Source organism: Colossoma macropomum, unplaced genomic scaffold (genome assembly GCF_904425465.1).
Source record: "Colossoma macropomum unplaced genomic scaffold, Colossoma_macropomum, whole genome shotgun sequence".
NCBI classification, from domain to species: domain Eukaryota; kingdom Metazoa; phylum Chordata; class Actinopteri; order Characiformes; family Serrasalmidae; genus Colossoma; species Colossoma macropomum.
The window spans coordinates 37,127,097-37,153,133 of record NW_023494804.1 but is presented as its reverse complement, the minus strand read 5'-3'; the positions used below and the strand labels follow the sequence as shown (position 1 = coordinate 37,153,133).

General features: G+C 39.6%; 1 protein-coding gene across 4 annotated transcripts; it reads right to left on the bottom strand.

The window, feature by feature from the left end:
- Positions 1-97: 97 nt before the first annotated feature.
- Positions 98-24,236, bottom strand: LOC118824885 (myotonin-protein kinase). 4 transcript variants are annotated; one of them, XM_036595334.1, is made up of 15 exons: positions 23,097-24,236; positions 12,304-12,395; positions 12,078-12,161; positions 11,840-11,935; positions 10,385-10,533; positions 10,211-10,304; positions 8,974-9,171; positions 7,888-8,136; positions 7,223-7,302; positions 7,039-7,129; positions 5,473-5,618; positions 4,700-4,797; positions 2,400-2,461; positions 2,076-2,150; positions 98-605 (listed from the first exon to the last, which is right to left on the bottom strand). In XM_036595334.1, the coding sequence occupies exons 1-15, from the start codon at positions 23,293-23,295 to the stop codon at positions 504-506; spliced, it is 1,815 nt and encodes a 604-aa protein (XP_036451227.1). In that variant the 5' UTR covers positions 23,296-24,236; the 3' UTR covers positions 98-503. The 4 variants fall into 4 exon arrangements, with proteins under 4 accessions (XP_036451227.1, XP_036451228.1, XP_036451229.1 ...); XM_036595335.1 differs by lacking the exon at positions 2,400-2,461 and having other exon boundaries at positions 4,643-4,797; XM_036595336.1 differs by lacking the exon at positions 2,400-2,461.
- Between the last annotated feature and the right edge of the window lie 1,801 nt (positions 24,237-26,037).

Genomic DNA, 26,037 nt, shown 5'->3' with positions numbered 1-26,037 from the left:
ACAAAATATAATGCCAACTCTCTAAAGAATAAACTTGTAATATATTATCTTTTTAGTACGCAGTGCATCAAAACAGCACACTCAGGCTTCAGTGGTCATTCTCTATGTCCTCTCCTCAGTTCTGGCTGACTAAGCTAAGCCAGCATGAGCTCATTCCACCCTGATCTATCTGGTGTTACATTTTGTTACACAGAGATGTAAGTGCTTAGAAAAAGGGAGTATCATACATACCGAGAGACCCTACACGCCATTCTCATTAGCAAGTGCAATCATTAAAGTGGGCAAAGTCGCCTACAGTTAACACTAACAAATGAAGTATATTAGTCATCGAATTCCAATACTACCGGTCAGTAGCACTTACAATACTCCTGAATGTTATCAGACGGGGTGTCAGTGGTGTGGGTGAGAGAGTGTGGACGCTGGTGGTGTATAAGCAGTCTGAGTCTGATCCCAGCGCCGGATCTAAACAGACGGTCAGACAGCTGGTCTTCACACAGTAGAGCTCAGGAAAGCTCAGAACTGCAGTGACGCTCCCACATCTGGAGCTCCCCGCCCTCAGCACACACCAGCAGGTACGACTCACACCTCACCTGTGGCCAACGCACCTAGGAAAGACAATGGCTGCGTTCACATTAATCTTACAGCTCAGTTTTCATTTGTTCCTCATTTCCGATCTTCCGGCCTTGATAGTTCATGTTCATGTCTGAAAGCCACGTATCATCTGTCAGCAGTGTGAACAGACCTGTGCCCTGAAGTGACCCGCAAGTTAGCCTCTGTTGACACTGGATGATGACGATGACAGTGATATAATATGCATGCGCGTTTAGATTAACTGACTGAAATCAGATTTTTTTGCCTACATGTAAAACAGATCAGACTTTTCAAAGATGTGTGACCACAAAAAACATACATACATACATACATACATACATACATAATCTAAACCACTTATCCTTGTGGGTCGCGGTGAGGTGCTGGAGCCTATCCCAGCTGTCACTGGGCGGAAGGCAGGATACACCCTGGACAGGTCACCAGTCCATCATAGGACAGACAGACAGACATACATATACAATCTCACACACACTCACACCTAGGGGCAATTCAGCATTTCCAATTGGCCTGACTGCATGTCTTTGGACCGTGGGAGGAAACCGGAGTACCCGGAGGAAACCCACGCAGACACGGGGAGAGCATGCAAACTCCACACAGAAAGGACCCCGGTCGCCCAGCCGGGAATCGAAGATTTGAAGGCCCTTTTTGCTGTGAGGCGACAGCGCTACCCACTGCGCCACCGTGCCACCCACCATATGTGCTGTTAGATTGGATACATATCTTTCACATGCCCATGCGACCGTAATGATACACCTCAGGTTGAAAGCCATGCATCAGCATCACGCAATGTCGGCCGCAGCAGCTAACTTGATAAAATACATGCATGTGGGTCGTTTCAGGGCAGAGTTTGTTCACATTAATGACAGATGTGGTCAGGGGGTCGCTTGTAAACAAGAATGTGAACTGTCAAGGCAGAAAGGTTGGATCTGAGTAAAAAGTTGGAAATGAGTGTTAAATCCTGCAATGTGACCGTAGCCAAAGTGATTTAATTCTGATTTAAAAAGATTCTATTTTTTGTGTTCACAAAGCTCTGAAAAAAGCCCAGCAAAAACGATGTGAATTCAATTTGCAGTGGTAGGTTTGGCATTACATGGCCAATCAGTTACACCAACAGTTAAATAAAATACAACAAGTGAATACAATTAAAGGACTTGAAACTGGATTCAAGGTCCAGATTTGAAGTCTTCTGCTTTAAAGTGTTGAAGTGATTGTTTGCTTAAATGTAGCCTAAATGTGATTTCATTTTCAGAGTTATGTAAATACTGAAGTTTAATCTGAATGAAATTTGGACCACTTTGGCTGTATTCACATTACAGAACTTAATCTTCAGTTCCAACTTCTTGGTCAGATTCAGATTTGAAGACTCTGATTTGAAGTGAACATAGGCAAAAATGGTGCTCGTTGGCAGGTGAACATAGACTTGAACGTAGAGTGAACATCACTTGAGATGAGCTGGCACTCACCCTGTGGAAGAGCATCAGGTGGCGCAGTAGAGGCATCACTAGCGGGTAATGGCAGGCAGGGGGCACCACCGGGCTCTGCAAACATCAGGTCAATGGTTCAGTCACTGCAAGCAGTGTACTGTTCCACCGCATTGCAAAACAACAGTGAGCAGAGAAAGGAAATGACTGTGAGCTTAGTGCTCTTATGATTGCATACTTCTTCAGAATGCTCACAGACTAAGGCTATGTGATGACCAGCCATGCTAGCTGTTGTATTTTAGAGGGATGGTGCTGATCCACAGACACAGAGAGACAGAGAAAAAGGGTGCTGAGAGGCACGCTTACATCCCCGACAGGCTCCGCACAGCGAGCAGGCATAAAGACAGGCGGCAGGCACACACACAGCTCTGTAGTGGGACGAAAAAGAGCCATTAGAGCAGTCCTGTGGAAAAGGGAGACACACCCAGATCCTCACACACACACATCTGTCTCCCACGACCAGCAGCACAATTTTCCCCTTACTGCAAATATAGTTCATCAGCCAAAACATGTTTTCTTGTCTGAAGTTTGCCTCTTTAGTTTTGTACCTGAGCTACAAGGCTAGCTAGCAAGCAATGGTTTGCCGAAAAGTCGATTTTCCACTTACCCCAAATGTAGTTGATCAACCAAGACATGTTTGTAGCCCAAATTTTGCTTCTTTAGTTTTAAACTGGAGCTACAAGGCTAACATAGCTAAAAAACACTGGAAGTCAATAGTCACCCAAAACATCCCCAAAACCTGCAAAACTTTAATGCTTCCAGGTCTTCAATAAAGTCACATAGACTTGTTGATGTGGTTTATGACACAGAATGACTTAAAGTGCACTTTATTATCGAACAAAACTTATTTTACATAAATGTGAAAAAATGTAATCGTGAAAAAATATATTACAAATGGATTAAATGACATATTTTAGTGGATATTCTATGATCGACAACATATGGTTTGATGCTTTGTAGCAGCCATTTTGTAAAATGCATTTTTCAATAAAAATGTCACTGGTGTTACCTTTCTTATGTGTAACACCAGTGAGGATTGGTAACACCAATCCTCACTGGTATCGTATGGATAGATAAAAAAGTGGGCGTTTCTGTAGAATGACCCAGATATATGGAAATGATTTTGGTTGTTTCTTTTATAAATAACTGTTAATCTTGAATTTTCTAATTGAAGATATTTTTTTATGAATAGAAACAGCAGAAATCACAAATGTAATCTAGTTTCCATATCCCTCTGTGATGGGTCGGATTCTGCAGGGGAGGGAATTCGGCACAACAGGTATTAAAATGCTGCCCTCTGTGTTCAGCTACATAGTGACATTTTGTATTTTGTTCTCTTTTATAGTTACACATAATGTCATATTGTGCCCTAAATAACATCTATAAGTCTGTGCAACCTTAATAAAGACTTGGATTCGGTTTGAACATTAAGAAAGGTTTTGGGGATGTAGTTATAGAAACAATTTGGGTGACTATTGACGTCTAGTGTTTGTTAGCAATGTTGGCCTTGTAGCTCCAATCCTACACTAAAGAAGTAAAATAAGGACACCAAACATGTCTTGACTGGCTCACTACATATGGTGTAAGTGGAGTGGAGATTTTTTTTTCTATGATCCATTCATTTAAAGCCACCGGTTAGGATCATGCAAAGTAAATCATCACACATTTGCCTCAAACCACATCAAGCTGTTAAGTACTCAACAGTAGTGGTGGCCATCTTAAAAACATTTTTTTTTTTGTACTTCTGTCTGTTTTTCTAGATAACAGTATGTCATATAGTGTCAGAACCCACACAAGAATATTGGTAAGTGTGATGATTTGGGCATGTAGTTTGCACAATGATAGACTAGTGGCTATAAGCTGCCATTACTTGTTGGCTATAAGCCTCCTAGCACTAGTGCAAAACCAAAGAAGCAAACTTCAGATACCAAACAAATGTCTTTGCTGATCGACTACGTTTTGGGTACAAGGAAAATTGTGTAAATTTGATTTTTGGCCAAACCACCACTTGAAAACGGTATGTGCAGCCCACTGCGGTAGACAACAGAACGAAGGTGATGCGTGACTGTGGGATGGCATGCGTGACTGACTGAGAGTGATGCCTGCTCCACGCAAATAAAGCAAAAGGAGTGAGTGTAGAGTCTGTATCTTCATGAGTGGCTTGTTGGTGTGAAAGCAGGAGGCAGTGGGGGGGTGGTTGAGCCGCTATGCTCTGTGGTCACGAGGCCCGGGTGACTGCTGTACTGTCTTTGAACGGCATGTGCTGCAGAAGAACTCTCACTCTCCTATTCCTGGATGACACATGTATAACTGATCTCTGGGAAAAGCTTTAAACATACACATTCATGGTGACACAAAAAAGTCCAAAAACAAAAAAAGTTTATGTGGATGTGTCGGTTTGACACCATCCAGAAACCAGCATAGAAGAGAAGTTTCCGAGCTAAATTGCAGATTATGACTAGTCCCTGAGTAAACGATGACGTTAATAAGGATCCTTTTGAGAAAATGAATTGTGGAACTGAGCTTTTCATGATATGCCCAAAAACTACCTTCAGAAAGAAACAACCTTCTCTCCTCAGAAATGGTGTGATGGCCTTGTTCCTTGCCTTTCTCCTGTTGGACCGTCAGTTTGCAGATCTCCTTACGCAGGGCCTGCACCTCTTGTTCCAGCTCTTTGTTTCGCTGTTCGGCCTCCTGAAGCCGCCTGCGAGAATGAGAGCATAAATGAGGAGGTGAAACAGAGGAGGTCAATAGCAATATCAAAGTTCAGGTACCCTGCTAGAAAAACCAGCACAGACCAGCATAACTGGCCACCTCCAAAACCAGCATATGTTGTGTTTTGGATGCTGGTATGCTGGTTAACCAACATGACCATGCTGGGTGACCAGCTAAACCAGCACCAGACCAGCGTACAGTGTTTACACTTTGTTTACTCAAGTACTGTGTATATCCTACCTCAGGAACTGCTGTACTCACATATGTTATCTAACTGCGTTTACTCACAGACTCACCTCATGCTCAGAAATGAGTGCTGTGTCGGCGCTGCACTGTCCTGTCTGTTTACTGTGTCTAATGTCTGTTTTATTTATCGTATTTATTGTATTGTTTCTAGTCTAATTCTTTTTGCACACTTACGTCTGTACGTTGCACTTTGTGTTGTCTGTTTTGTTCCATGTTGCACCGTGTTCCTCGGAGGAACGTAATTTCACTCCACTGTGTACTTGTACATAGATGGAATGACAATAAAAGCCTCTTGGCTTGACTTGACTTGTAAACCAGCTTGTTTCTTTTATTTTCAGCAAGGTTGGAAGATAGAGCATCTGGGCAAAGGTGCAAATAAGATAGTGAGGCAGGTAGGGCAGAAGGGTAAGCAGCATACCTGTGTAGTTCCTCGATTTCCTTTTTGCTCTGGTCCGTTTCTGAAGTGAGTGAGGGCTCTGCAGTACTTTGCTCAAGAGCCTGGGGGAGCACTCTCTGTGTTGGCACTTCAGCTGGCACAGGCTCCCTGAGTTGCCACACTTGACTCTGGAATAGATTCATGTATACTCTCACTAATAGCAACAGGAACACGACGATATTTTTGTCCTGAGTAAAACTACAAGCATCATCAGCAACAGCCACCTTTTAATGTTACACTATCTCTGAGCAGCAGGTTTTCTAGATCCTAATTAAAAAACAACTTGTGTTGTTGAGCTATGTTTTTTTTTGCACACGTTAGGACAGCTGACAGATTAGGACACCCTAGTTTGAGTTTTATTAGGGTTGTCCTTGACTTTGTTCATGTTCGGTTTTATCTGCCCAAGACAATATCAGATATCAGTGTGAATACTGTAAAGAAATACAAGTTCTGTGGGGTCAAAGCACATTATATATGATCCTTTATCAACGTCATAGTGCCTTCCTGGTGAGTGGAGAGATTATGACGTGTATACCAAACAACACGGATAGAAAGCATTAGCTATAGATAACGCATACAACAGGGGAAAATACGACACAAACAAATTTATTACAATTAAAAGTAACTTTCTTTATTTTGCTATTCATCATTCTCATGTTCTCATTTTTCATTTTATTGTTATTGTTATTTTTCCTTGCATTGTTCTGTTAAAAAAAGCTGCATAAAACACCAGTTAAATGGCTTCTCACAAAAGAAATATTTTTTTTGAGGTTGAACTAACAAGCCATCTTTTACAGTGAACATCCCTGCTAGAAAACCAGCATAGATCAGCATGGCTGATCACCAGCATATGTTGTTTTAATTCTAGTATGCTAGTCAACCACAATGACCACGTTGGGGTGACCAGCTAAACCAGAACCAGACCAGCACTAGACCAGCATAAACCAGCACAGACCAGCATAGAACAGCATAGACCACCATAGACCATGTGCTGTTTTTTAGCAGGGATGCTAACACAGATTATGTTATCATCATATTAGCAACAAGGTACCACTGTAGAAGTGAAATACAAAGAAAAGGAATCTCAAAACCCCAGCATACTAACATTACGCTAAGTATGTTGGCTAATTTAATAGTTTAATAGTGTTAACTTTAGCCAGTGTTGGAGATTTATCATTGCTTTATTAGCATATTATCAATATGCTAAGTATGCTGGCTAATTTGATAGCTAGTTTGATCATGTTAACTTTAGCCGGTGTTTGAGCTTTATCAATGCTTTACTAGTAAACTAACATTATGCTAAGTATGTTGGCTAAATTAATAGCTAGGATAACTTTGGCCCGTGTTTGAGGATTATTAATGCTAAATTAACATTGTACCTAATGTTATTATATGATCGCTATCTTGCCACAGTGCTGGTAGTTTAGTGGTTACAGCACACATGTGGAATGCTGTAATGGAAAGATTTGAATTGTCTAGAAGATTAACTAATAAATATTTTTGCTGATTTCAGCAAAAGGGGTTTGGTTGTGTTCAAGCACCTCATACCAGTTTCTCCTGAAGATATAGATGCTCTCTGCCCAGCTGCTGGTCGATCTCCATCATGATGTCTTGGCTACGGTCAACAGCGCCCGTTTCTCTGTAAGGAGGAATATGGCTTATATGGAGGAGAGGAAGCCAGCAGATCAGCTGAAAGTGTAGAAAAAGACAAGCTAATAATAATAATGCTGACCTGGTGGCTGTGTAAGAGTATCCAACGAAGGCTAAATGAACTCCTACAGGAGCTCTGTCCATGACGTCACTTAGGGTCTCCTACAGAACACAAGCATACACACAAATAGAGGTGATAAGACACGTGAGCATTTTGTTAAAGGGCCTATATTTCTACATTTTTCCTGTATTCCATTTTTTCTGCCTGAGGTTCACTTATAATGTTAGTGTGGTTTTAAATACCAAAAACAGTCATAATTTATTTTGCCACTTTTCATCCTGTCTTTATCTCTTAGACTTAAACAGGCTGCTTTGTCACTCTGCCTTTAAGACTGATATCTGTTAATGAGATCTGTTCTTACTGGCTGATTGTATTATGTCTTGTGCAAAAGGCCAAAACACTCCTTAAAACTAAAGCATGAAATGACAGGGCTAAACTTGAGAGGGTGAAACTGGAGGGTGAATTGGTGGGTGTATGTAAATGTGTTGGGTTTTGTGAAAATACAAAAACAAGTAACTCCAAAGGGTCTGTTTTTGCAGCGTTCAATATATGGACTGAACAGTACACTCTAAATTATTTTTACATACATCAAACTGAAAGTGAGGAAAATTCAGTTTTCCATGTTTTGAGCCCTTTAGTTTGCCATCTAAAGGCGAGTCAAAGAAATACTGTGAAAAATTCGGTACTGTTTCACTGAGGCAGTCATCCAGCACGTCAAAGTTGGAGGTGTCTGTAGCGTTGGAGACTTCAGGGTGGTATGGTGCAGGTAGCCTGTGCAGAGCAATCCAGTCCAGTCCACTGAAGAAGGGATGATTCCTGAAGTCCGCAGAGCCATTAGAGCCCAGCCTCTCGCTCCTCTCACACAGCAGCCCTGAGATCAGCGCCCGTGCCTCTGCCGAAATCTCCACAGCTCCTGGAGGGAACTCAAAATAGTCCTGGACACACAGACATACATGCACACACAGATACACTTTATAAGGATGTTATGTTTCAGGAATCATTCCAGTTTATTAGTTTCATAACTACATAGTTTAGGTCCATAGTAGTTAAATATTATTTTCAAAGTAGTTACAGAATAATAAGTCTTAAAGGGGAATTCCAATGATTTATCAAAATTTCTGCATAATTCACTTGTCGAGAAACAAAATTATTTGGAGTGGTCTGATGTGAAATGATTCAATGTAGAGAAAGTTATTGATTTAAATTTCTTTAACCTGGTGCTGATAAGAACCAGGATGATTCAAAATCAGTAAACCTACACGTGTCTTTTGAGTTTTTGTATATAATATTAATAATGGAAAAAGAGTGGCAGTTCAGGAAATATACATTTTATATGGGTACTATTTTGCCTCACAACACCATGCATTGAGTATGTCTTTTCACCATGAATGTATTTTTAAAAAATAAATTTTAGGCCAAAAGCTAATCTCAGAACTATTGGAAAACATCTATTCATCAGGCAAAATATTTATAACCACTTCCTGTAATAACGTTCTTTGAGGGAGCTTTTAGAGGCATTAAACATTTCAGACGTCTGGTTCCTATCACCACCACAGTGAACAATTCTGACTCTATACGTTTCTCTACAATGAACCACTTCACATCAGGACACTCTGGATGACTTTGTTTACATCTTAATGATTGGGTAATGCAAAAATAAACAAATAAATAAATACAAAGGCAGAATTCCCTTTTAAAATCAACAACGAGACCCTGTCTGGAGTGTTAAAGCGTTTAAGGATGATGACGATGATGATGATGATCTTACTCACCTGGAAGTGGATTATTTTGGCGTATGTTTCAGACAGAGACTCTGCGTAGAAGGGTGTGGTCCCCAGCAACATCTCATACGCACACACACCAAGAGCCCACCAGTCACACTCTGTCCCATAGCCCCCTCCTCCCTCTATGGCCCGCAGGATCTCTGGAGACAGGTAATCTGGAGTGCCCACAGCCAGTGAGGAGTGGATCTGCACTCACACACACACACAAACACACTTGATGTACTATGATGGCAGTCACACACTTACATTGCCCACCATAAGGTATCTAGCAAAAGCAGCCTATCTACTGTGCACCTTCTATATAATCCACTAGTTTCCCTCTATAAATAAAAATTAAAGATGTGGATTCATGGTTTTCAGTACCTGCTCAAAATTGGTACCAAGAAGACCAAATGGTAGGGGAGAGTGGTTCACAAACTAATGTGGGGTCAAATGTAACATAGATATTTCACGTAGTTAAACAGGCTGAAGTAGGACATCCTTTTAGTCATGTTCTCGTATCCCCGTAGCAACATCATCTGCGAATTTGACAGTAAGCAGGTAGAATAAACTCTAAATTTGGACATGTTTATGCACAGATTCATCAAAAATGCACTAAAGATGTCACGTGAAAAATTATTTTCTCTAATCATATTTATTTTGACAAACATATTTTTTTATGTATTTAGGTTGTAAAGCTTGTCTGGCTCAAATAACACAGACTTGCATCTAATTAATTGTGTTTTAATTATGAATTAGTTGTGCACATTTATTTACCAGCTTTTTTAACAGGCTGGTAAAACTTACCCCTCAGTCAGTTACAATTAACCCCGCCTCTAGAAGACCAAACTGTCTGGCTACAGACCAATCAGGGAAAGACTGAGCGAATAATATACATGCATGCAGAAATCAGCACAGTTTTTCTGTAATGACCCTGCATGCTTAAAATAAATGTTGTTTTCCAGTTTCCGACTAAATGCAGCTTCCAACTTTCACTGCATTAAAGCTAATACTCTGCATTCATTGCAGACTGGCATAAATTATTAAAAAGTTAATTAGATCATTAATTGCTGTTGTTATGACAGTTCTAGCTGTGTCTCAAGCAGTAGAATTAGAACCATAAGTTCCATTGGTTCCTGTTTGGGTTTCTTGTTTTTGAGTGTGCAGTGGAAAAGCACCCTTTAGAAGTCAGTGGGCAGTTGCTGGTTGTAAAGCATGTTTGCTGGGTAAAGCATTGTGATCTCACCAAGCCGTCATCCTGCAGCTGCAAACAGGAGCCAAAATCCCCCAGTCGTACATGACCATCCGCCGTCAGCAGGATGTTATCAGGCTTAATGTCTCTACAGGGAAAAGCACAAATATTATTTTATCACACATTCACACACACATACACAACAATATGTTTACTACCCATACACACCTGTGAACATAGCCCAGTCTGTGGACAGAGTCGATGGCCATCACCATCTCGGCTAAGTAAAACTGAGCCATGTCCTCTGGAATACGGTCACCAAACTTACTGAGCAACGTCAGCAGATCTCCGCCAACGTAGTAATCCATTGCTAAATACTGTGGCACCGAAAAATACACACACAGATAAAATTATTGCTCATTAAAAAGCGATAAATGACCTAATGTAGTGCAATATAAAATTTCCCTTTTTTCAGTTAATAAAAGGAACAGTTTGGTGAAAAATCTAATTTACACAATTTTCCCCTCAATCAGCCAAGACATGTTTGGTTTTGCACTGAAGCTACAAGGCTAATGTAGGTAACAAATGATGGAAGATTATGTACACCGATTAGCATTGTAAAAACCTGCCTCAAAACCATGAGCTGTTATCTCAAATAGACTTGCTTGTGGTTTCTGACATTGTACAGACAAAAGGCTTCAAGATCCCTGCTGAATTCCTTGCTGTTCTGAGTTGGTTTGTGCTAATTTAAGCTGTTTTAATATTGTTTATGCTGGTCTTGTTCTGGTTTAGCTGTTACCCAGCATGGTCATGGTCACAACATGTGCTGATTTTGAAGGTATTTTTCATGTATTTAGGCTGGAAAACAACATGGAATTGTGTAGAATTAATAGTGTTTTGCATTATTTTACTTGACTTTTTAACAACTATTACTACTAGTCACTCAGGCTATTACAGTTAAACCCCTCCTATGGGGCTAACTGTAACTTTTGCACTTCTGCCACTTTTGGCTGAATTAGTCAAAAACTTTAGGTGCTGGAGACAAAGTTTCATTTGTATCTTTGCTCCTCTAGGAGAGGATAAAGTACTACTACATCACAAAAAGTGCACCAGAGTGTAAACTAGAATGGTATGTTGATGGGTCAATTGCTACTTTTAGAACTATTACTTTGTAGAGAGTTTGCTAAGGTCACATAAGCTGGCTGGGAAGTTAACACTAGTAGCATTTATGCTGGATTCCACAGTGGCGTGTACGTGGAGGGGCAGCAAGAATGGCTGCACTGTGAAAACCTGCCTCAAAACCACACTGAGTTGTCCAGTAATCTCAAATAGACTTGCTTGTAGTTTCTGACATTGTGTGACAAAAATGGACAAAAGTAGAGACAGAAAGCTTCAAGATACGTGCTGAAAAATCAGCTTAGACCAGCATGAATTCAATGCCATTCTAAACTGGTTCAAGCTGGTTTTTGCAGGTCTGGTGTTGGTTTAGCTGGTCACCCAGCATGGTCATGGTCACAACACATGCTGATGGTCACAACACATTTTGCTGATGATCAGCTATGCTGGTCTATGCTGGTTTTATGCTGGTTAGCTCTGCAAAGATCGTAGTATGTTATACTGTTGATTTTTCACCAAACCCTTGTTTTGCTGTAAGTGTAAACCTTGATTTCTGCTCAAACATACAAGATAATTATCATCCTGGAAGGCATAGTGCAGCTCAGTGATCCAGCGCCGATCTCCTTTTAGCAAAACTTCCCTCTCCTCCTGATAGCATGCTGTCTGAACGAGTACAGGGAGAGAGAAACAGAGAAAGAGAGATGTAGTGAGAAAGATTGTACGAGGTATACTTCATGAAAAAAACACTATGGTAGGAACAACTAAAGCCTTGTGGAAGGATTAAGGAGTGTGTACAGTGTTTTACCTCTCCCCGCTTCAGCAAGTCCCATTTGTTCATGATCTTCAGAGCATAGACTCGCTGATTGCTGCGCATTCTGGCCACTGCAACCTGCAAGCACATTATGTGTGTTGATGACTGAGCACTGCAATGTGAACATGATAAAGAAACACTTATATAAATGTATATATTTCTCCAGGCTATACATACACGCCATATTACATTAAAACAGTTACAGGCTCCAGCTGCTCACCTCACTGAACGTACCCCGTCCAATCACCTTCAAGATGTTGAAATCATTCCTTTTAATGCGAGTCTTCTTGACCTGTCTCACCAGGGGCTCGGCTGTGAACGGGTAAGAGAGGTAAAATGTCAGCTGTGGTTGGTTTTCAGTAAGTTTACTAAGGTCGGTTTGTTGGATACAGCAGTGTGGGCTGGTGATGTGGAAGGTGGGAGAATTTTGTACTTGTTAAAGTGATAGTTCGGCAACAATTTTACCCGTACCCAAAAAGTAATCAGTCATCAAAACATGTTTAGGCCCAATCCCATTTCACCCCTTGCCCCTACCACTGAGCCCTTACCCCTCTGTTTCGCACGTTCACACTTAGGGGTAAGGTGTCTCTTTTTTAGTTGAGATAGAGGGGTAGGGCGAAGTGTTAGAGCTACACGACCCTCCAAACAGAGGTTTTTCAGAAACACACTCCAAACAGAGTGTTATGAGAAAAAAAGAAAAAGCGGCAAGATGGCTGTGCAGGCGACCAAAGAAACCTCTGTTAAAAAATTACGATAACCACTGCATTATCTTAGTTTAATGTCATTTGTATGTATTATGGTCCTTTTCTTCATAACACGCATAAAAAATTGCTAGTCAGAACTGCTGTGCCATTTAAGGTGGAACAGAAAATTCAAACAAGAAGCCAGTGAATAGCTGACTTCCGCTTCATAACACCAAAGAATTAGGGGTGGGCAATAATAAATAATAATAAAAATAATTAAATAATAAATAAATAATAATAAATAATTGCCCCCTCCCCTCTCTGAAGGCATATGATTCCCCATATGTACCTAAAGCCCAGCAGTGAGATTGACTGGCAGGGTTGCCTGCAGAGCACCACTAGTAGCCTTTTAATGAAGTAATATTTTATTTTATTTGAGGCTCCCATTTTGTAGGGAAGATTTCAACCACCACCTCTTGTAACTCAGTTCCAAGGGGCAAGATGACACTCGAAAAGAAGGGGTAAGGGTAAAAATAAGAAGTGGAATTGGGCCTTAGTGTCTACTTTGGTTTTACAGTGGAGCTACTAACTAGCTAACAGCTGATAGAAGCTTATGCCCCACCAGTTATCATTGTGCATTGTGAACTGTAAAGCTTTTTAGCCAAAATTAACAATTTAACAACCGCTAGGTCTGTTGTAAACATGCCTGCTGACATCTTGGTACCACAATAGTCTTGAGAGTCTTGAGAGTGAGATTTTTCATTTGAAAGACAAGGAAACCCCTTTCTGATGATGCGTCTTGAAGGTGAGAGGAACTATAAGCACTTTGGAGAAGATACATGAGAGCAGACTTTTTAAAAATTATTTACCCTGCTAGCTGGCTAACGCAGAAGGAAGCCAGTTAATGTTCCAGTTATAAAGCCAAATATCATGTTATCAAATATCATCATATTTATTGTCCTCTAGGTGAGTTAATTTCTTTATCACAGTGGGGGGCGGATGGATTTGTGTAATGCATGCTGGGTATTGTAGTGAGGGAACACTGATCAATGAAACGATAAAAAGGATACAAAATCGTGAATACTGTCAAATTGATGAAGCTCAGGGATGCACTGCTGTGCTACAGAATATTACATAACACTACAAATAACATATTAAATTCACATATTTAAAAATCTAATTGGTGGTGTATTAGCTTTTATTACTTGTCAGCTACATTAGCCTTGACGTGCTTTGACTGATCGACCACAGTCTGGGTTTTTTTTATGAACTGTTACTCTGAATCAGGGGCTATGTATTTTGGCCACACATAAAGTGATTCAATTTCAGTTCAGTGTGGAACTGTTATCCTACCCCTACTGCCCTACTTGTAATAGTCAGGAGACAAAATGATTAGATCCATTACTAGATCTAACTGTTTCATGCAGCCATAGCAGAACTATTGGTGTTTGATTTAGTTTGTGAATACATACTGAAACTAAACCTGTTGGCCAGCTTAAAACAAACAGTCTAGATTTCAAACAGCTAGCAAGCTGCTTTCTGGAGACAAGATAAAGGCACTAATACACTGCGCTGAAACCTGTGTTCAGTTCCCAACTGTGACATTTGTGTAAACTCTCCTTTGTCAGCCCTTTAATGTGCTTGTTGAAGTGGTACTTGTGGAAAGGAACCAGAAATAGTACATTTAAGGCTGAAACATTCCACAGTTACAGAACTGCTGAATCACTTTGACATTTTTTACAAGATAAATGTTAAATGTTCAGTATTTTATTTTTTTCTTGCTTTTTATATTATAACGTGTGTGGTTTTGTGTCAACAATTATGATAATTTTTTTACATGGCCATTTTCCAGCCTCTCTTTAGAATTAAACAGACTGTTTTTCTGTTGTCAAAGGGCAGAGCTAAACTGCTGTAGACAGTATATAATACATATACATATATAATATACATATATTAATTTGCTGCCGTCGGAAGAAAACCTCGTATCTCCATTTTTGTCGTTTTTCAGTTTTTGACATAATTTGAAAATGCCTGTTGCCCTTTACATTGTGTAGAAATTTCATGATGATGAGACCAAAAGATGGCCCAATGACTTGGGAAAACGTCTGGTTCCTTTGACTTACATTAAAAGTAAAGAAGTTTTTTCCTTCTTCTATAAAGTTACCATTTTGGACATGAGGTTTTCTTCCGACAACAGCGATATACTCTAGACTTTATTTCCATTAAATAATAATCACAGAGAGTTTATTAAGGGAAATTAATTCAAACCAGGTTGTTTTTGTGGGTTAGTTTTCATAGATGGACTATATGTTTACACACTAAATTAAACTCTTTTATTTTAAAAAAGCAAAAAAAAGTCAGTTTTTCACGATTTGGGCCATTTCATATTTTCAAGACATGTATCAAATGTCTCTGATATACAAATGCAATCTTTTTTTTCCTATACAAAATTCTTTAAAAGGTCAATATTCAGCAATCAAAGTCAAATTACCATGTTCTTTAGGTAGAACACAGCATCAACACTGTGTTGCCCTATTTAATAAAGAACTATTAAAAGACAGAAAGTACTGAACTGTTTATTATTGTAGTGCTGAAAAAGCACAGAACTTTCAATACATTGTGCAACACTAATCCCGTCATTGAGCATGACCCAAAATGAATGGGTCTTTATCTGATGCACCATGCCTTGGAGGTTCTTCCTTTGGCAAGGCCTACAAGTGAATGCCTTCCTTCGCGCCTTGATAGATAGGCCCATTCCTCTTTAGGAGACGAGCCCTTTCCCCTTCCATAGAGACAGAGGCATCCCCCTACATAAGAGACAGATCTATTCTCCTTTAAGAGCAAACTGGTCAGAAATAGAACAGATGATGCTAAGAATAGCTCGCCACTGCTTAAGACTTTTTTAAGGCAAGTTTTTCCAGTGCCTTGGATCGCAGACTCATACGCACACACAGACACACATCCACAGGAGGAATGTGAGTGAGAGCAAGGCAACAGTGTAAACTGTTTTAGTGGAAAGAAGTTTCCAGAAGTGTTTCTCCACATCTCGAACGTACAGACGCATCCCAAAACAGTAACTGGAGCAGGAAAGCAGTGAGGAGACAGTGAGAGGGATCTAGGAGAGAGAGAGAGAGAGAGAGAGAGAGAGAGAGAGAGAGAGAGAGAGAGAGACAGAGAGAGAGATAGAGAGAGAAATGGAAAGGTTTGAGGAGAGCATGTTGAATCTCTACCACAGTCAGAGCTGTGTAGAAATGTGAAATAACTTTACTTCAGTACCTCATATTTAAAGATCAATTCTACCAATTTTACTTTTTTTTTTGCATAATAAAATGGTTAAGATGTAAACAAAGCCATTCAAAATGGTTCAAGAGAAACTTACAAAGTCAGAATTGTTCACAGTAGTGATGATAGGAACCAGACATTTGAGGAGTTTCATGTCTTTAAAGCTCCCTCACAAAGAAGTTATTAAATGAAATGTTTACAGATATACAGCCTGACTGCCTGATGTCTGACACATTGTTTTATGATCCTTTTAAAATACTAAAAAGTATTTTTTAAATGCATTTAGTGGTACCTTCATTACACTGCAAGGCAAAATATTACCCAAAGTAAACTTTTTTTCTTTATTTTCATTACAACATTACATAAAAAGCTCAGAAGACACGTTAGTGGCTTTGGATAGTAAATAAAATGTCTATATTTGTATTGTAGACATTGCAGCCCCTGGTTCATATCACCACCACTGTAGAGAACTCTGAATCTGTAAGTTTCTCTTTAGTGAACCAAACTACTCTGAATAACTTTGTTTGCAACTGACAATTAAGCAGAAAATGTTAAAAATCAGTGGAATTCCTGTTTGAAGAGAAAAGGCCAAGTTTTCCCCTCACCTCACATGTAGTTGATCAGCCAGGACATGTTTGGGGTTAGAAGTTTACTTCTTCCCTCTGAAAATGGACACCTTGCATAGCTACACAACAGTAGTAGCAGCCAAATTAAACTATCACTTTTTTGTATCTTTAATCTTTTTGCAAGGTACACTTATTTCTAAAAGAAAGACATCACATATTTCAGAATGAATTTGCTCTAAATGAAGTACAGTGTAGAAAAACATGTTTACATCAGTCCAACTTGGAAATTGCACTAGGTAAGTAAAAACCAAGAAATGAAAGAAATACAAGTGCAAGTGAGCAGCTGATGAAATTACTCTGATCCTAAAATCCAAAATCTCTGAGAATCTTTTTGAAAGCTAAACTAGTGAGATTTTAATTAACATCTGACAACTCTAAACTTTGTAAAGCTACGTCTTTTTGCAAAAAAGAGGTTTCTGCTTCTTAGAAACAAGGCTAGACATACTAATGCTAAACATTCACTTTACACCAAGGCTCTCTTACATATTATACTTAAAAAAAATGAAAATTGCTTATTTCCTGGTTCACCCTTATAAGGCCAAAGGCCACTACATGTGGAGAGTTTCTCCACTCTGCACAAGCATTTTTAAACCTTCCCTAATATATTTGCTCTGGAAATAAAGGCACATTGTAGTTATGTAAGAGGGACTTGGTGTGATATTGCTATGTCATATTCCGTCTAAAGCACTTCCGCTAAGACTATGCGAAGACTTCCTGACTATCTGAGAAAGGTTATAACTAGCTATATTTGCTCAGTTCCATGTTCATAAGGTAAAGTTTGATTGGGATTTGTGCTTCCCTGAGCATTTTCAAATGATAATATATCTAGTTGTACTCAGAAAGAGAATATATTTCTACTCGGTTCTATTTAGTCACTCAAAAAGAGTAGAAGAGCACATAAACTTCAGTTCCTGTGTTGATACAAAGTTCCTCTGCTGTTCTATTGTGAACTACTCATGCTATTTTTGGCAGACATTCATACTTTTTGATACTTATACTACTTGAGTTACTATTGCATTGGAACAATAATGTCTTTACTTGAGTGTGTTTTTTTTAGGCTGCTTTGTATACCTCTGCTCTTTGTGGGTCGTTGTATTGAGCGCTATTAAAGAGGTTTTTAGTCTCTTAAGTGACACTTGTACCTCCAGGTAAGAGGGATCATTGTGCTACAATGGTCTTGGAGAAACCGAGGTCATGTTGGTCTGAAACTGAAGTTCCTAAACAAATTTTACTTTGAATTAATTTAGAATTAACGCAGAAGATTGGGTTTTTTTTCCAGCAGATGGGGCTGTAGTGTAGAAATCATGAATACTTTCCCAAATCTGCCTAAAAGCATGGCAAAAATTCATTTTCTGGCCAACAAATGAACCAGTGCCCACTTGTGCACTCACTCACAAGAGTGCAAAATTTATTGGACCCATTTTTTGCAGTAAACTCTGGTATGCAGTTTTAAGTACACACACACACACACACACACACACACACACACACACACACACACATATCTAAGTTTGTACTTTGTACATACTTTGTAGGTATACATATTGTAATCAGTGGAAAGGGGCCACCACAGGACCAGATATTAGTTGAGTGGTGGACTATTCACTTTACAGCAGCGAAACTAACGTGGGGGGTCTTGCGCTGGTACAGCAGTGTTTTATATATGCAGGCATGTATACAGACAGTGGGAGGTATATATAGATATAACACTCTTCACTCTGCATGTCGTCTGTACCCTGTAAATAAACTGGTTTAATAAAGGTTAAGCACTCAGGAAATGCTACAGTTATGTTCCTGTGCAGGGGAACATCCTGCTGTAGCTCTACTGAACTCCGCCTTTCACACTCACACCTTTCAGCCTCGCCCACTGATCAAAACCCACTCACTGATCACTCTACCAAACTCACTGAACTGAACTGACAGCAAGCCTCTCAACCCCAGCCTTTCTGCTTCCATGCTGGGGTGCCTGAGGTAGCCCCCACCCTCAAGGCCCAAATGTGTGCCTGTGGAAAGTTTAGTGTGGATCTCTCCACCACTCCCTTCCTCCTGTTTACCACTTCCCCCTCATGGACCAGAGCCAAACAGCCTGCCAGCCACATAAATGGAAATATCACTACAACACAGACAATGACAATGAATCTATGTGTGTGTCTCTCTCTCTCTCTCTCTCTCTCTCTCTCTCTCTCTCTGTCTCTCTCTCTCTAAAGAATACACACACAGGTTTTCATTGGCCTCTAGGCCATCTGATGGGCTGCCAGCAGCTGACTGTGTGGGGGGTTGGAGATTTTATTGTGACTTATTCAAAAATATCTCACCCGTTCCTCTGGCTTTGCTCTGTCCAGTATGTCAGTGGCTGCTGGTTTTCTAGCACCTGTTGAATACCCAGAGATTCAGCTGTTCTGGCATTGTGTGTGTACTCCGACACTCACACATACACACCAATACTACGGAGTGTCTCATGACAAGCATCCAGTAATGCAGCAGAAGAGTAGTACAGTGTATAGTACACATATTATATATACATAAATATATGACCACATCATTATATACATATATATTCATACGCAAATATTATGACTCAAATGGCAGGGTTTGTTGCAGTTAATACAGGGAACAAACTTGAATATGGTGTTTTCTGCTAATTTTAGAGCACACTTTCTATTTATTTGCTGAGTTTAACATGTTACAAAATATTATAGAAAATGTAATAACTTTTGCACAGGCCACATTTTGTGTTTTTTCCCAAATATGTTAAATTCATCAAATAATTGTGCAATAAAATGTGAAGAAGTGTGTTCTCTGTAGAAGAAGTGTTAACATTTCGAATCAAGACTTTTTTTTACTTCTCCATTAAAGTTACTTTTTTGGAAATACAAGGTTTTGTTCAGACAGCAACTTTACAGCTATACAAACTATAGTCCATCTATAGTCCATCTATCTTTCCACATAATTTGTCAGTTTACCATATTCATTAATGGCCAGGATGACACAGGACCACCACAGAGCAGGATCATTCTCAGCACTGCAGTGACACTGATGCGGTGGTAGTGTGATAGTGTGTGTTGTGCTAGTATGAGTGGATCAGACACAGCAGTGCTGAGTTTTTTAACATTATGTCCACTTGCTGTTCTACGTTGTTGGTTCTCCATGTAGATATAAAGGTGGAGATGATAGGTCATCTGTTCCTGCACAGTTTGCATTAGTCCTTGCTATCACAAGCCAGCCACAAGCCAGATCTCACCACTTCAGGGAACACAGCTTTATATCATTTCTTCCCATTGTCGTACAATGTTGCCTCAGGGCAACATACCGCAACATATATATATATATATATATATATATATATATATATATATATATATATATATATACCCTTCATTTATTACATTTAATTTAAAAATAGCTATTAACCCTATTATCAGAGCAATTAAAAAATATTTGGCTCACTTTTCTTGCATAAAATCAAGCTGATTATTCAATTCAACATTTTTAAATAGTAATGTGTGCAGGGATCCTTTTGCGGTATGTTGCCCTGAGGCAACATTGTACAACAATGGGAAGAAATGATATAAAGCTGTGTTCCCTGAAGTGGTGAGATCTGGCTTGTGACTGGCTGAATTCATTCCACTGTCCTATAATGTTGCTTCAACAAATATACTTCCGCAAATTCTCATAACAAAAAAAATTGATACTGAGTGTTAAAAAAGGGGTTTAAAAGTAATCACTAAAAGATATTATGACCAAATACATGCTTTTTATTGACTCACTCGAACTCTTCCCTTTATTATTAACCCTGTAATTGTTGTTAAATATGTATAATGTTAGTGTAAAGTGAGGAAAATGGGTTTGTTGCCTAGAGGGAACATCATGCAATAGAGGGTTAAGTTATCTTTCAGGAGATATCTTGGAAGAGATAATTCACTTGTGAAAGGATTAAAAGGAAGTCAAAGGAAATTAGTTAAAGAGGAGTTTCCAAACCTGGAGTTCCAAAAATGATGAAAAGATACAGAGAAAATGGAAGTCCTAACGGCCATGGAAGACCTGGTAGACCATCAAAACTGTCACCATCAGATAAACAGAACAGGAGAAACTCAAGCTCCCCTTACTTCAGGTAAAAAAAATCCACAGGTGTTTCTGTCCATCCTTCCACTGAGACAGGACAACTCAGTGCTATGAGTCTGAAAGGATGTGTTGCTGTCAAGAAGTTCTTATGAGAAATAGACTAAAAAGAAGAAAATTTGCTGCTGGTGTTCTCAAAACAATGGACTGACCACCCCAGAGTCCAGACCTCAATATAATTGAATATGTAATTTATTTTTTTAATTAATATTATCATGTTTTGTGTATGTGTGGTTGCAGGACATATACAATTCTAATGCTGAACGTTAGAGGATTGGAAAAATATCCCTCCAGATTTGAAAAACTGAAAGTCTCCTGAAAAGAAAAGAAGCTGTAATAAAGGCAAAGTGCGGACGCACTAAACACTAAAGATTAGATATAATATTTAATCATTGTGGCTCCTGTGTAAGTTTCTGTGAAATGTATGTTTTCTGCTTTTTTTATTTTTTTTATTTGATATTGAAAAATGAATAACTTAATGGCCTTTTTGACTAAAAAGTAAATAAACAATACAGTGTATATACAGTGTATATGGCACTAATAGAAGAGTTTATTTGTGTCTCTGTGTCAGAGTCTTTTTCTGCCGGTGTGTTGATTCTGGCCATGCCTTCTCCCTGCAGACCTCCATGTACAGGGTGACCGGACCAACGTCAACACAGCCTGCCCCAAGTATATGTGTGTATGTGCGTGTGTGTGTGTGTGTGTGTGTGTGTGTGGTACACATGGATGTGTCAGCGTCGGCTAAGTTTGTCATAAAGGGATGATAGTTGATCCTCTTGTATCTTTGCTTTGCTTTGATCTGGTCAGTTCATCACCCAAACACACACACACACACACACACACACACATACAGAAACGCAAAGAGAGAGTCTTGTGATGCCCCCCAGCTCTGGATTTGGAGACACATGGTGACTTTGGCGCACATTCACACCCGCGTGACCACATGACCTCAGAATAGCGTTCTCTTTCACGACCTTGTGTTCATATTCACCTCCCAGCTACATCCTGCCGGAGCCCGCTGGAGCTCCACACTCAGTTACCAAGCAACTAAACACACACACACACACACATGCTACCGTACAAAGTTTGGAATCACTTGTCATATCAATGACATTTGTTATGTTATATACATCGATTAGACACTAAAAGGTGTTTTTATATAGTGTTTAAATGTATTCTGGGAACAACAAGAGGTTAATAAAAGGCCCAAATCTGGGAAAACTGAATTTTCACCCTTCCTTTCTTAAGAAAAGAGCGTGATGTAATATGTAAACAGGTTTAAAATTTCAAAACATACCATTTGCTCCTCAGTCTGCACAGTCCATACATGGAAAATAATCAAAATAAGTGGACCTTAAGAAAAAAAATGTAGGATATGTAGGATTTAAATGATAAATATAGTAATATAGCATTTATCATCTTATGTGTAAATTTTATCATCATATTTGAAATATTAGGCATCACTTAAAACTTAGTTTCTTACAAATTATATAAAACCTAGGCACCACTGGCCTTCAGAGAAATAATTAGGTCTCCAGAGAAAGCCTTATTATTTCTGTGAAATAATAAAAAAAATGTAATCTGTGATTTTTAGTCCTTTTTTACTCAGTCATCATATGTATTGCATTTAAACTCTGTATATATTGCAGTAATAATATTATTTCATTGCTAAGTTTGGTTAAATTCTTGACACACCCAGCAGAAAATTATCCAATCAGGATTTTTTTCTTTATGGTATCCAAGCAAATACAGCTAAACATGATATTCTATTGGTTAGGACCGAAGGCCTAATGTATCAGATTAACTGCTAATGTAATTAGGAACTGACAGTGGAATTTACCAATTATGTTTTAATTTCCAGTGGGTGGAACCAAGTTTGTGAGTAAAAACATCACTCAACGCCTGCTAGATAAGTCACTGGCTGTGAGTACGAGAGGTAGCATCACCAGTGTGTTTCAGTCAGTTGTTAAAAATTCAGCAGCTGTATGTCAGGGCTTTTTGCTGAAGAAGTCACTGTAAAACTGCTTCAATGAAAAATATATATGAATTTGCCTTTTACATGTTAAAAAAGCAAAGAATTGAATGTTTTTAACTTAAAACAGACAAAAAATATTCATGTAAATCGCTGTTAGCTTAGCACTAACATATTACTAGAATTCTGTAGGGGTGCTAGCGTTTTTTTGGGGGCTTTTTAATTCAGTGTTTTCACATATATAAGTTGGTTTTATGGTAGTGAAAACAGTGATTCTCAGCTTTAGAATGGTAGACAGAAGGACTCTGAGGTGTGAATGAATGGCACTGACCCCACTGCAGGAAGCGGCCGATGTATTTGTCCCTGGTCGGGCTGGACGACTGGAATTCTTGGTAGACGCCCACCAGAAGGTCCAGCAGCGTCTGCAGGCCCACAGGGCCCGATGCCCCGCTTTCATCCGCCCCTCCAGGCTCCTTCAGCAATTTCTCCCGTAGGACCGGGGCCTCTCGGGGCCCAGGGCCCGACGACATAGTGGCACAGCACAGCTGTAGAGCTGTGTTCAGCCCCAGCTCCGCTCCATATCCCGTAAAGAACACTGCCTGTTCACACTGACCATAAATCTACACAAGAAACTTAAAAAAGCACTGCAGCACACGTACCCAGGACTGAGTGCACCCTGTCCCCCACCGTCTGGGCTCAAGGCTTTAATGCTCCTCACAAATCAGTCAGGGTGTCTCTCTCTCTCTCTCTCTCTCTCTCTCTCTCTCTCTCTCTCTCTTTCTCTCTCTTTCTCTCTTTCTCTCTCTCACTCTTTCTCTCTCTCTCACTCTTTCTCTCTCTCTCTCTCTCTCTCGCTCTCTCTCTCTTTCTCTCTCCCTCTCTCTCTCTCTCTCTCTGTTGTTGCCTTATTCTTCTCACCACGCGTCTGTGCGTTTGTCAAGCAAGCAGTGATTCCAGCGCTGGCTCAAGCCCTTTTTTGGTGTGTCTCTCTCTCTCTCTCTCTCTCTCTCTCTCTCTCTCTCCCTGCCTCTCTCTCTCTTTCTCTTCTCTCTCCCTCTCTCACCCTCTCTCCCCACGTTAACTTTGTGGCTCCCTCTAGTCTTCTCCTTTCTCTCTCTACTTCTCTCTCTCTCTCAGGTACTGCTATTGTATTACTGTAACATGCTCTTGCTCTCTGTTTATGTTCAGTTCCTGATCTTTTCCCCGAAGTTCCTCTTTCTGAACGTCCATCTAACACTTCACACTTTCATGGCTGTAGCCTGGCCTGTGCCCTTTCTGATTGGACCTCAAAGCCCAGAGCCTGCTTTCTGATCCAGACGCACTCATCCCTCCTTCATCAGCGTCCTCACCCCCTGTCCATGTGTTTCGCCATTGGCTCCTCTGCGGTGGGTCTGTCCTGAACAGCTGCTGTGCTCGATTCTCTCTGAGGGTGGAACTTTCCCCCCCTCTCTCTCTCTCTCTCTCTCTCTCTCTCTCTCTCTCTCTCTCTCTCTCCCTCTCTCTCTCTCTCTCTCTCTCTCTCTCTCTCTCCTCCCTACTTGTTGCCCTCCCTCTGTTGTACTTTTACAGTGCGTTGCAGCCTCACTCCTCCTCTTCCCGTTCTTTGTTTATTAATACGTTCTGCCATTTCTTCTGGCTCCTCTTTCTCTTTTTCTCTCTTTAAGCATCGTGATTAGACTTTTCTATGAATTAAGACTAATAATTAAGATTCACATCACTTCTGAATTTAAATGTGATCATCCACAGAGTTCAAAGAGTGCTTTAAAAAGTAGTGGTGGCTGAAATAGATTACACTGTCCTAAATGCATACAGTAATGCATATTCAGAGAATATTTAGAATACATCTTGATGAGGCTGTTGGAACTGTTCCTATTATTTGAATGAAATCCTTACATTTTAAAAAGTTTTGCACAATCATTTTTCACCACTGCCCTTCCCATGATTACCTCAGCAGGACTGCCAGCTGTCTCATGAACTCAGCAAATGATTTGCCATACCCCAATAACAAATTTGACTATAAAGTGGTTAGCTATGTGATTTTCAGTTAAACGCACAACTCCAGTACAACACTTGCAATATGTCCACTAATGAGGAGATCAGTTAAAGCAGCTCTCTAAAGAGCTCAGTTTCGAGATTAATAACTGCCTCGTCATCTTGATTTATCAATTTTTCAGCAGGATCTTCAGTGTCAGTAAAGAAGCCATTTGTTGGGTTCCCATTTAGATTCTAATGAGCAAGTTTACTGCACAAGTTCACTGATTTTAAAATAGTTGATAAACAAGCACTGATGGTGTTTCTTTTAAAGATTGTACATTTGTTTTTATTTAGTGGGTAAATATTTTAAAAGTAACTGTATTCAGAATTTTCCAAATGTAACTTTGACTGAATACAGATGTTTTGGTAAAAACCTTCCAAGGTACTTCATGAGAAACATAAACTAAAATGATCCCATTGAGTAATGGGCCCCATTGTATGATACTAATAGGGAAAAAAGTTTAATTTGTATATAATTTACAGTTTTTCAGAGCCTTATTTAGTAAAGCATTTTATCAGATTGATATCCAAATGTCCAAAGATCTATAAACACCTGCTCATCTAACATTTGATTCAAAATCAAGGGTATTAATAAGATATTTGTCCCCCCTGTGTTGTGAGAATTTGAATGCATTTAGCCATAAGAGCATTAGTGAGGTCAGGTACTATAAGAACTGTAGTTATATATTGTCTATAGCTGTTTATACTCTTGCTTATTCTCACTTCATTTAAAGTTCCTATGTCTGTGTTTATAATGTCTGCCTATACTGTCTGTTGTGTTTGTCTTATCTTATCTTATCTTACTGATGTTGGATGATCAGTTCTGGACCACAAATGTCACTCCAACTTATTCAAACGCATTGGATGGAGCTCCACCACTCCAAAGAATGCAGTTCCACTGCTCCAAAGTCCAGTGCCGGGTGTCTTTATACCCCTCTAGTGAACTTTTGGCATTGAGCATGGTGACTTTAGGCTCATGTGCTGTTGCTCCAACACATCCCATTCTATTGGCACTGCCTTTCCGTTGAGATTATACAAGCTGTGTGTTCAATTGAACATCTATGTCAGCAATGGGTTCACCTTAAAGAGCATTCTGACCTAAAACTGGCATTTAATATGTTGTCATGCTATGTAGTATTTTGGGCAGCTTTATATCACTCAGCTTCTTCGGGTTAACAGAATTTATGTTTTATATCATTTTCATGTTTTCACAACAGTACTGGGGACACTGCACAAAT

Excerpts from the sequence above, each read along its gene's own strand:
- LOC118824885 (XM_036595333.1), bottom strand. The coding sequence starts at position 23,295 with ATGTCGTCGGGCCCTGGGCCCCGAGAGGCCCCGGTCCTACGGGAGAAA. Across the intron at positions 10,534-11,839 it reads TCCAGGATGATAATTATCTT|TATTTAGCAATGGATTACTA; the intron begins GTATGTTTGAGC and ends TCGGTGCCACAG. Across the intron at positions 7,303-7,887 it reads ATGACTGCCTCAGTGAAACA|GAGACCCTAAGTGACGTCAT; the intron begins GTACCGAATTTT and ends TGTGTTCTGTAG.